The sequence below is a fragment of the Micrasema longulum genome, unplaced genomic scaffold, assembly GCF_059751315.1.
Source record: "Micrasema longulum isolate JH-2025_06_02 unplaced genomic scaffold, ASM5975131v1 h1tg000306l, whole genome shotgun sequence".
Taxonomy (NCBI): Eukaryota; Metazoa; Arthropoda; class Insecta; order Trichoptera; family Brachycentridae; genus Micrasema; species Micrasema longulum.
In genome coordinates, this window is record NW_028277510.1 from 615,704 (window position 1) to 628,074 (window position 12,371).

The window sequence follows — 12,371 nt, forward strand, 5'->3', positions numbered from 1 at the left end:
TAACATTACACTAAGTAATATGACAAGCATAACAATGAATTTTTAGATTCACATCTTTATTATTAATTAAAGTATACTAAATATTCTACGATATTGATATATGTAAAATTGCATCTTTGAAATATTACACATTTAAAATAAAATAATGTTTTTGCTTAAATTTTATTTATCTGTTCACGTTTCACAAATTTTAATTACGAAATGATTTATTCCAATTAAAGTTATTTTTGTATAGGTATTAAACTGCAATTCTCTTATATTAGTATTTTTTAGTTCACAAATAATATCAATGATCTTCTAAACATAAGTAATATTCTAACTCTAAAAACATCCATTGTATATTTAAATATGGATGTCATACAAACCTGTATATCGAAACATGCATCAAGAATTTATAGAGAGAATTATTTCACACCAGCCCTGAAATTCATAACTTTTATATCTTTAAAAACAATAAGTTTTGTCATAAAAATTTCAATTGACTGATGGTTCTATAACTGGATCACATAAATGTGTTGTACTTTTGGGGATGTTATAATAAAAGTGTGGTAATTTGGTTAATAAATAATGTGACTTGATTACACAATAAATAACGCAATTTAACCAGAAAAGAAAGATGAAATTGAAATAATATTTTATGGTTGTGCGGGGGTGATTTGCTGTTTGATATTTTCTTTAGATGTTTGTAACCAACATATTGTAAATGTAATTATTCTTAAAGAAAAATATGGATAATAAATTAAAGTGTTTGTTTACATGTGTAATGCGTCTGTGTTGTGAAAATATGTAGCTGACGAATTATTGCATTGTTAATATTGTTACTTATTTATTGTATTCTTAGGAATTTTGTACATAAGTGGAAATGTACATAACGCATTGAACATTTTAAAGAAATGCGTGAATGGCGTGGCGTACCTCTAACCTGCTTTGAACATCACAATTATTTGTGTTAACGTAATATTATGTACTTACTACTCCATACTATGTTGACTGTAGTAAAGATTGGAAGAAGCACTTCTACCTGTAGTAGATACATGCTAAGAAGATTTGAACAATCATCTTCTACGCATTTGTTACTTAAGTATTATCGCTATCTTTGAACGGTCAAATCAACATTAATAAACAATAATTTACAAAGTAAGATTGAAAAGTTCAATACAATAATATGAATTAAATGAAGAAAACTGAGGGCCTTAAATACCACTCTGGAATAAGTTGCCTTACTGTAGTGAATTTGTAACTATTATTTCCTGACAGTCTGGAAGTATAGTAATGAGATTAAGCTCGAAGCGAGACTCGCATACTAGTATTAGTTTTAAATAAGGCTATTGTTTAATACATAAGAGATTTACAAACATTTTAAACATATACAAATATATATGGGAAAGGGTACATTTAAATAAATATCCTTTTTAAGTACACTTTGGTTTTATTTAAAAAATTAGAAATATTCATTAAAAAATACTTTTATTTTGCACTACGGAAGAAATGTTATATTGATTTAACCCTTATTTTTAAGTTTCTTGAAAATATTAAGAATGTTTTTAAAGCAACCAGATTAGAATTATTATTTTGTGAAAATCACCTAAAGGGAGCTGTATGGATGGGTGGACGGATGGCTAACGAGTTCCATATAAAATAATGCATTGATTTGTAAACATGCGCATCTCTAGGCACTCGCGTGTTGTATGAAAAATTCATTTTAAAAAAAACATTTGAATTGGTTTACCTATCTAAAGTAAAGCATTTGTGATTTTTAACAACTGTTTCAGTAAATTATGATAAATTCATTATTATAATATCTTTTACTGTACCTGGAAAGTTATAATAAATATTCCATTTATGTACCAATGTTTTAGTTTCAAGGTGTGGGTAATAGTTATATGTTAATACTGCCGTCAGTCATTTAAAAATAAAAATAATTATTGATGATTTTTTTTGAAAAGTTGTTAAAAACTTGTCAGAATCAGATCCAATTATTAAGTAAGTTTAATAAAAACTACTGGCATATCTTATTGAAATAAATATATTACAACATCAACAATATTTTGAGTCTATCCAAATTTGTGTAGACAAGAACTGGATTCAACCCCTTGGGTGTTACCGATGTTAAGATTGTAACCAACCCGTTAATTGCGCCCACTCGATGTAAACGGTAGGCCTAGAAGCCCGGCCCACAAAAAGAGCACTGACCGCTAAGTCAACCTCAATAGTCCCGAAAAGGACTTTCCAACGGGTCCTGTTGGTACAGAGAGGCGATTGCAGTCAGGGCATTCAAGGCGGAAGCCAGCAGTGAAGAGCGAAGTCTGGCGGGAGGCGGAGAGGGCGGAGGCGTCGAATGAAACACACAACTTAAGTGTCTGGAGCGAACTGACTGTTTATTACAAAATGTACCCCTTATAAAGCGCCGGGGATACACTACCCGTCGCCCGCGCGCGCGGTCGCCGCCGAGGAGTGGGGATACAGGAGACCGCTCTTTCAGCCCCCCTCATTCCCACGCTGCCCGACGGCCGGCAACGCAAATAGCGGCGCTCGCCCGTGCTCGGGTTTAATCGACAGTAACTACTACACAGTGAACATAATATAATTAACCTATACAAAATACATAAAATCAACATAAAAATATCTAATTAAATCCTATTCTATACTTGCCCCGGTATAGCCATGGCCGAACCCGAAAGTGGAACAAATCGCCTTCATTGCGGATTCAGCACTCGGCTTTGACATGTACCGGGGCCCTATACTGATCAGTATTCATATAGAACAAATTATAAACATACAAGAGACAATAATAATATAAATGGCGGCTTTTAATTCAACTCCAGCGCCTCCGGAACAAATATATATTACAACAGAGATGAAGAACATTTTATATAAGGGAATATAGAAGTCTAGATATAATGTGGCCACTTAAACCAGCCACTATAAAATGTTCTTCATCTCTGTTGTAGTATATTAATATATAATGGGTATTGTTATAAGTCAGTGCACAAGTGCAGGTAAATGATCTGTCTCTGTCACGGCAAATTAACATCTTGCTTGAAATAATGATTTGAATACAGTTTCAAGTTTCTTCAGATTCTAATCTGCTTCAGTCTTCAGTTATGTTTGAATCGTATTCCTGACAGACATGTTATTATCCAAAATAAGTCATGTTTAGTACTAAGTGTACACTGTACACGCCTTTGATTATTATTGGATTGTGTTGTGCTGAATGGATCAAACTTCCAGAGCTAAACATGGAACATGTTTCAAAAAACTCTCGAGATAATTTTGATAAACCGCAGAGTGTTAATGAGAGCCAACTTTTTGTAAAAGTTAGTGTTGAAAGTAACCCAAATCATATTTATCGCAATGATTCTCTACCTAAATCACAATTATTCATTGATAATTTTTCAACAACAGGAAGAACACCATTTCCTAGTGAAATATCTGTAGAAAATGGATCCCTTTTTTCCGATATCCATATAACAAATAATGGAACGCCTTTAAAAAAATCTCTCACAAATGATAAAAAAATGGAGGAAATATTTGAAAATCAGATATTAAATAGTGGTTCCAAAGAAGACTCAGAACTGACCAATTTTTTCAAAATATCTTATTTTAACAATATCGTAAGGAATATTCAACAAAACATAATCGCTAAAATCCCCAAAACATTGAAAGGAAAATTAGAATATTTGAAAGTTATTCATGATAATATTCTTATTAATATTGGTAAGTATTCATTTAAAAAAAAACTTAGATTGGTGATTGTAATCAATGTATAATATAGTGAATATAAAAGTAATAAATAAGTTAAATAGTAGGTATGAAATACATTACACATTTCGTCACCCTAGGCTGTAAAACTCAAAACTCCCGATTTTGTCGAAAATGAGATTTGAATGCCATTTGAAAGTTTAAACTATTTTACATGTTCGGTGACCTCGAAAATGCGTAAAATAGTTTTAGATGATTAAATATCGAAATCCAAACCTCCAAGCTCCATCACGTTTATAAGTCAAAATGAAATACTCGTAACTCCTGTGTTTCCGGCCATTTTATATTGAAATCACAAAATTTTCGCGCGTCTTGTTCATTGCTATTTAAAAATGGATTTTTTATTTTATAAATAAAAAAGACTTTATACAAGAAAGGACGTCTAAAACAGATTTGTATAATTTTTATGTGAATTATTATTGCAAATCAACTATTTTCATTTAGATCATCTTTTCTTTGACTGTCCCCTCTACGACAGAAGCGAATTTCTTCAAAATATTTATGAAGAATACAATACGTTCCCTCTTAACGTAAAATTTTTACCCGCCCAGAATGATTTGGATACTTATTTACTTCTGACTAAATTCTTTGCGATAAAGAATAAAAATATTTGAATTTATTTTATTTGCCAAATCTAAATAATAAGACTAAATTGAATGTCCCTCTTATTACTTTTAGCCCACAATTTCATGTGATGTTAATGTTTAATTTAGATGGTAATAATATTTTATAGTCGTATAACTCTTTAATACTGATTCTAAACATATCATATAATTTTATTTTTTTCAGGGTAGGTTTTTTTGTCGTTTCATTAAAGCATATATTCTTTAACATTCTTATTCTTGTTTTTTAGAGCCAAATCACACGCAAATGGCGTATAAAAAAAAAAACTACCTTCATCAACATTCTCAAATGCGCTCCAAAAAAATCCATCAGAAAACGAATCATTTGACAGATATATTAAAATCGAAGTTAATACTTTCATTTTCCTTTATATATATGTAGTAGTATTGTCTACTTGTTTTTTTATTGTTATTATTGAATTTTATGATGTTTAATTACATAAAGTAAAAAGCTCGTAACTTCTAGGTCAAGTTTGTTTTTCTAAGGTGTAAACCGCTTATCTCCGTTTATTGGTTCTAAAAAGCTAATTGAAAAACTAAACATTAATAAAGACAATAAATTATCACACGTAAATAAGTGAAAAACAAAACATGTTTTTGTAATATCCTTGTTCATCAAAATAATTAAGAGATTACATTTTAAGTCTCTCCTGAAAAGTTGCTGTTCATGGAGTAATGAGGTGTACAGTTCAGGGTGATGATGTTTCTATGGTAAAATTATTAGGGATAATGTATCCTTTGTCAAAAAAAATTATACCATTATCACAATGGGAAGTTAACATTTATCTTTAATTTTATTGTCAAAGTAAAATTACATTGTCTGTATGAAAAATAGAATGTGTACATTTTTTTTTCCTAAACATGTTCAATCACATTACTGAAGAAGATACTTTAAATTTTCAAACAAAGTACACATTTTCATACATAAATATCGATTTTCCTTTATACTGTCTCGATATGAACCGATGAAGATAACATTTGTAATCGCGGACCACAAATGTTAACAAAAAGTAGACTGTAGCAAAAAACGAATTTCATTCAGTTTTTTAAAAGGTTAGAAATATTTGAAGAAAGGAAAAGAACACGGAATATGAGCCTACCTTTGATACGATGAGGATGTTCTTCAATTTTGGGCACTGGCTGATGAAATTCACTATGAATTATGCAACGATTTATGATAAATTTTACAACAACACGTGATGATTCTAAGAATTTTTATACAATCTTTTGTAATGTGTCAAAAATGTTATTTGTTTTGTTCTAAATACAAATCTTCTAATTTTGAATTTTATCTATCTTGATGTTAGGTAGATACCATAAGGATGGGTCAAGGGAAGGATGGGAAAGAAAGGTAATCGGCCAGGAATAATATCGATAAATGCTGTTATATACTAAACATACTCCCGTCCTTGAGGAACTGTGATAGGTCCTCAAAATGGATGAACAAACAATAAAACAAAACTATCGAGATCCATTTAATCAAACCATGGTACCAATACCTAAAATAAAATGAAACACCAAATTTTTGGTTTCTTGAATTTATTGCTATTTTATTAGGAACTAATTATTAATTTATAAAAAAATACGAAATACAATTTAATTGAAATGTTTTCACTGTGTACATGATATTTAAAAGCAATTAATTTATTGGTAAAACATGTATTTCCACCACAGGACGTCGCATTTGACCTTGTGATGTTCTGATAGTAACTATTTTATCTATATTCTCAGGCAGGTTTGGATTAGAGATCTGAATTTGTACTTCCTAACAGTAATGATTTTTTTATCCAAAAACTCATTCCTCGTCAAGCCCGCACTCACACCAAGGACTGTCTACAATCTTGATTTTAAACAAATGTTTTTTCACAATACGTGGCCAATCCTCGGCCTGATAATATTGCAAACGATTCTTTTAGACAATTTGTAGGCATGATACCAGGGAGAGGGTCGGACAAAAATTTGTATCGAATTCCCTTGTTTGCATTTGAAGTTTGCCAAAACTGATTCCAACCAACAAAACTATATTTTTTTTATCTGACTGAGTTGATTGCAATTTTGTATGTTGAAATTCAAGGGGGACTTCCATTAAGCAAGGCCCCCTTCACAACTTCATAAGCCATTTCATATCCCGAGATTCCACGGTGTGTGGAACTCAAGCAATCATTACCTCTAAAAACAGGGTTACTGAAGTATTTCACAATGTAAATCTATCTAAAAGTAACAAACGCAACACAAAAAGTCGATTTACTCTGTTTGAGAAAAAGTAGGTGCAAATGTTTATACGGAAGTATAAAATATGAAACCCAATTTTTAGTTTATTTTAATTTCTAGATGAACAAATTGGAAAAATTTGGCCACGAAATAGAATACAAAAAAGGGGAACAAAAGATGATACACATGTTGATTTTCCATCTTCAGAGATGGCACTAATGACAATTAGTTTCCTGACATTTGCAGTTTTTCTGATTAAACTCGTTATGGTAAATTTGAATTTCCTATAAACATCTTCAGCGTCATAGCTAGGGGCTGGCCAGGCGGGCGGCTGCCAGGGGTGCACTTTGCAGACCCCCAGCCTTCTTTTCTATTTTTACTCATAGAAAATAAGTCTTGGGGAGTGCAAAATTAACATTTTGCCAGGTGCGCCCATGACTCTACCTACGACGCTGAATATCTTAATTGTAATTTACTACATGCTGGTCTAACTAGTGTGGTATATTTTCAGCAATTAATCAACGTATTGAAAGCGAAGAAAATGATGACTTTTACACCAATGGTATCTGCTATGGGAAAGTCTTTTTCAGATGTAAAGTTGAAACAAGGTATTGATGATGAAACTACTGCACGGATTCTATACCTTATGGAGGATTTTAAACACAATTAATCATTACATTTTAATAAAGCAAATTAAAATCAATAGTTTAATGAAATGTATAATGTAATAATGAAACCTAAGTGATTTTCTTTATAAAACAGGGAAAAAATTGTTGCAGACCATTATTTGTAATCTTATGGGATCAGATTTACATATCATTTCACATTTTGTTTGTGTTTCATTACTCGTTTTTAACATTTTGATAGTTATTTTTAGTGCTATTTATTTATAACATACTTACATATTTGTTATAATAAAATTTTGCTTATTTATTATTTTTTCTTTGTTAAAAAACAAAATCTATTTTACTGACAAGCCGGACTCTTGTGGTTTGGTGGCTTTTACTATTTTTATGTAAATTACCTATCAATATATATTTTTTAATAATTACGCAAATGTGAGTCACAAAAAACAAAGGGAATAAATAAATAAATTGGATAAATAAAACATATTTTATTATTAATATTAAAACATATTTGGTTGGTAATTTTTTAAATACGTAAAATTAGATAATTTAAAGCAGTGTTTTTCAATCTGTGCAACTATTGCATCGATCGTGATTGGGACCCTACCGAGCGAGACTAAAATTAGTCCTGGAGAGGAGGGGGTCATCGGCCATTTTTCTACTCGTAAGAGGGTCGCGTATTCAAAAAGGTTGAAACACAAGGATTTAAAGTTATGGTACTTTTATATTATGTATCTACCTTATCATTGGGAAAAGGCATTCAAAAATATTTCTTTGTACATAAATTTTGTATTTGAATTTAACTTTTACTGTACACAGATAAAAGTATTTAGCAAATAATTATGTTAAATAAATTCATCACAATAGATCTTCACAGGTCGCAGTGACGTCAGGAGCTTGCATAGCACTGACCCTCACCTCTAACAATAAGAATGTTATATAAATATAAATTAAAATAGTTACCACAGTCTTCCTGGAATTATTCCTGTCGGAGGAGCTATATTACCTTCCTTGATAACGTTTTGTAAAAATACTTCTAATCTAGTCTTGGGACCTCCTTCGTCAATCTTATCTATTCTTTGTCGATAATCAGTCAATAAAAAATTTAATACTTTAACAAACTGTCGTTGGTAATGTTTAAAAAATTGCGAGCCGCAAATAGTTAAGAAATCGTATAGGAGAGTAGCAGTGATGTCTGCCTCAGGTTCCAGGTTTATAAATGCAGCCATCCATCGCCAGGCGTGAGCTAAGCCTTGCGGGTGTGTGCAGTTGACAGAGTGAGGCATCGAAGTAACCCAAATAGCCGCACACAATCTGAAAACACCTGACATTCTTTTTAGGAACTTGTCTTGTTTTTCCACAGTTCCGTCTTCGTTATATCTGTATCCCCTCGCTTTGTAGAATTCCTCATCCGTTTGTCCTTGGCACTGTGGCATCATCATAGGAATAAGATAGGGACATTCTTGATGGAAATGAGCAATTATTAGCTTCCCGAGATCGGGAAACCTTGCCCATAGAGCAACTGTAAGTGATGCGATGGCAAATGCAGCCTCAGGACTGCTCGACACTAGCAAGTCCCCCTGTCTCACAAGCTTTCGCGCTAAGAGATCAGTACAGTAAGCAATGCCTTGTGGATGTACCGAACACGAAACATACACATCTCCTACTCTCACACGATCGCCGCTGAGGAGTTTCAGGAGCTTATCGTATTTATCTTTAAGATGGCTGCCACTCACCGCAGAGATAGCATTGACAGGAGTGTTGACAGCTTTTTGGCAGTCAAATCTAAACTTTTTTAGAGAATCATCTTCTAGTAAGGATTTGTAACTAGCTTCATAGCTGGTTAGAAATTGTTTATATTCCACGTAGATGTTGAAAGACTTCTCACTACAATACTTGACTTTAGCAGACTGGACGGGAGCCTCTTGTTTCACAGCCTGCATGGGAGGATGGCTAGTAACATCCGTATTTGTTACAGCTTTTTGTGTGTTAATTTTAGCCTCCAATATTTTTTTTTCTGCAATTTCCAGGGCATTTCTAAGTTCTTCTATAACTAAAGATTTTAAATCTCTCATTTTGGAAGTTAATGAAGCGGCTTTGCCAACATCTACTTCCGTAATACAACCTGATTTACATCTTTCTGTAATTAAATTCATAGAAGAGAGTACAGAAGATAAGGATGGTTCAAACTTTTTCAAAATATTCGCAAAGTCAATGTTATCTGAAGAACTAATATTAGTTATTTCTTCATATAAAGAGCACATTTGGTAATGGTGGTTGTTTAAATTTTCAAATAATTTTGTGGATTCTAGCTGCTTTTCCAATAGGTTTTTCATTCTTTCAGAATGTGCTCTGTTTTCATCGTCTAACTTTTCTTGTTCGAGTTTGGCCATCCTGTCTCCGAGAGCCAATTCCTGCAATATTTCTATTTCTCGGTTTCTTCGCTCTTGCGATCTTTTTTCATATTCTAATTCTTGTTGGTGCCAGAACTTGGTCATCATTTCGGATCTCTTGGCGACCATTTTATTCAACATATTATGGAACATAACATTTGCCGTTTCTCTGCGCTTTAACTCACATTCGTGCAAAATCTTCTCATATGTGAAGTCACCATTATGTGCTGCAGAATCTTTCCCTCGAAGTGAACTGGAAGAGTCTTGTTTTAAAATGGAATTCATAATATCAGCTTGAGGTGTAGCTTCATGGCTATCGAGCATGTTAATTTTAAAACTATCTGGACCAATTGTTGTTTCTTTTACATAAGGAGCTATTTCAATAGCATTTCTTATGGCTGAAATTCGCAGACTTTTAAATTCATGATCCACATCAGTAATACTATATAATCGGGCCATCATTACCAAAATTTACTATATCAAGTCCAAAAATTATCTATAAAAGAAAATATAATCAGCAATACAAAATATAAAACAAATAGAATTATAAAGAAGAGCGCACTAAATGAGAAAAATATGAATGTGAAAATATGAAAAATGAATGTGAATGTGAAAAAATACAATTGAGCAGAATAATTTTTGCTTATAACGTTTTAATCACAAGCTAAATATATAGTAATAACCTCTAAACAAAATCATACCTGATATTTTAGATTTATTTTGAGTTATTCATTCACATTTTCATAAAATAACATAAATCACTTAATTATGTCAGAAAAGAAATTGATAAAGTTTTATTTATAAAGGAAATGTAATTAATATTTTTATTTTTAACCACAGACTACAGATATCTTTAAAACCGTAACGTGACATTTCAACCCTATGGTTCCAACCGTTTAACCAAAGACAATTTTGCGGTTTGAGCACAGACTACAGGGGGGCGATCACAAAGTTTTTCGTTACCATCCTTCTTCCACGCGAAAACTTTTATAAAACGGTAGCACAAATGGACATTATTTGACTTCGTGACAGCGAATGAAATTCCGGAAAAATCGGTCAAAAACACATATTTTTTCTATGGTATTCGTTAGCTGACAGATACAATCTTTAGGTACGATGTTGTTAAAGTTTTGTAAACATCGGAAGCCGGTCGTTTGTTTAGGTGAGTTATTAATTTTTTAAAACAAATTACATAAATATATTTGAAATACTTGAATATTGTTTTATAAACTCAAAATAATGTTATTTTTTACAGACGCAATTATGGCATTTAGGCGACTTAGCGATTCACAGGTGACTACTTTGATAGAGTACATGGAATGGTTTGTTTACAATTATAATTTTACTTCATACGCTTAGTCTGAGAACGTTAAGTACGAACTAATTCATGCATTTTTGTCTTTCAAATAATGGAGATTTGCAGTTGCCCGCGGCTGGTCCGCAAGGACGCCTAACGGCGTCACGAAAGTGTTTTACACAGGTAGTTTTACTTCGAGAGTTTAGTAAACAAGTGAACATAATACTATTACACAAAGTATTAGCTAATCAATACTTTTTTGTTTTGTTTGCAGTAATGTAATGGCGATTTACATTAGTTGGCTTATGTGTATCCACTAGGAAATAGGAGCAGTTAAAACCCAGGATATGAGGTAAAGGTATAAAATTATTTGAGTTAGTTTTTAATGTATTTGTAGAAAAGTCATGGCATCGCTTCACACTTGTCATTGATCCGTGCTTGCAGAATAACAAAATATTGCAATTCGCTAATATAGGTATGTGTTTATTATAAATAATTGCATATTATATATATAATTGTATATCTTTCTCGCGTTAACATAACACATTAAATTTCCAGTACGCTCTAATGAATCAAATTGTACCTAGAAAGAACGTCATAAGAGACTTGGGAATAGTTTTAGATCTCAAGCTTGTGTTCGATATTCATATTAATGTAATTATTAATAAAGCATACAAAATGCTTGGTTTTTTAATGCGTTTTTTAACGCGATAATGTCTTATGACTTCAAAAATATAAAAACATTGGCACTAATTTATAACACATATGTGAGAAGTCAATTAGAGTATGCTTCTATTATATGGAATCCTCAATATAGGATATATATTAATAACCTAGAAAGGATACAGAAAAATAAAATTATTTAAAATTATTATTAATCATTAATAATATTATTAATAAAAAAATTTTTTTTTAAAAATTATTAAAAAATGCATTTTATTTATATTTATTATTATTTTATTATTTAAACTTTTTTGTTATTATTTATTATATTTACTTTTTTATTTTGCAGTTTCTGAATTACTAACATTTATTGAGAATAATATTGCAACCTGAAACAATTAATTAGGTTGAATTGACCAAACCATATTCGTTTTTTTTTCGTTTTTTAAACAGTTTTACATATAAAGCATTCATTTGACGTTTAATCGTCAGTGCGACCATTAAATGAAGTGAAAAATTAAAACTCCAAAATTATCCACTATAAGCGGTAGAGAAAATTTGGAATACCACCCCTGAGTCCAATTTTCTTCAATATCTATATGCATGACATTAGCGGCATCGTTTCTCCATAGAAACAAGATTACTTTTTTACCTACGCGGATTTTTTTTTCATTTATGTATTTTGGAAAAACCCTTAGGAACAACCCAAGTAATCTAGAGAATATTCTAAATTTAGATAGGTATAAGAAACATTAAGAGTTGGTCAGGTTAGTGGAACATGGCTAAGATCTATCGA

At 31.5% G+C, this 12,371-nt stretch overlaps 2 protein-coding genes and 2 long non-coding RNA genes across 4 annotated transcripts in view; 2 read left to right on the forward strand and 2 right to left on the reverse strand.

The window, feature by feature from the left end:
* LOC148282671 (uncharacterized) overlaps positions 1 to 12,371 on the reverse strand; it is a 117,505-nt gene that overhangs the window by 74,137 nt on the left and 30,997 nt on the right. The gene's annotated exons all lie outside the window — the stretch shown is intronic.
* Positions 3,067 to 7,704, forward strand: LOC148282674 (uncharacterized). Its single transcript, XR_015822034.1, has 4 exons — positions 3,067 to 3,317; positions 3,406 to 3,717; positions 6,717 to 6,865; positions 7,108 to 7,704. It is a non-coding gene; the product is annotated as an uncharacterized LOC148282674 (long non-coding RNA).
* Gle1 (Gle1 RNA export mediator) lies at positions 7,696 to 10,513 on the reverse strand. The gene is made up of 2 exons (XM_088224725.1): positions 10,317 to 10,513; positions 7,696 to 10,111 (listed from the first exon to the last, which is right to left on the reverse strand). The coding sequence occupies exon 2, from the start codon at positions 10,075 to 10,077 to the stop codon at positions 8,182 to 8,184; it is 1,896 nt and encodes a 631-aa protein (XP_088080851.1). The 5' UTR covers positions 10,078 to 10,111; positions 10,317 to 10,513; the 3' UTR covers positions 7,696 to 8,181.
* LOC148282676 (uncharacterized) lies at positions 10,667 to 11,264 on the forward strand. Its single transcript, XR_015822035.1, has 3 exons — positions 10,667 to 10,777; positions 10,871 to 11,095; positions 11,187 to 11,264. It is a non-coding gene; the product is annotated as an uncharacterized LOC148282676 (long non-coding RNA).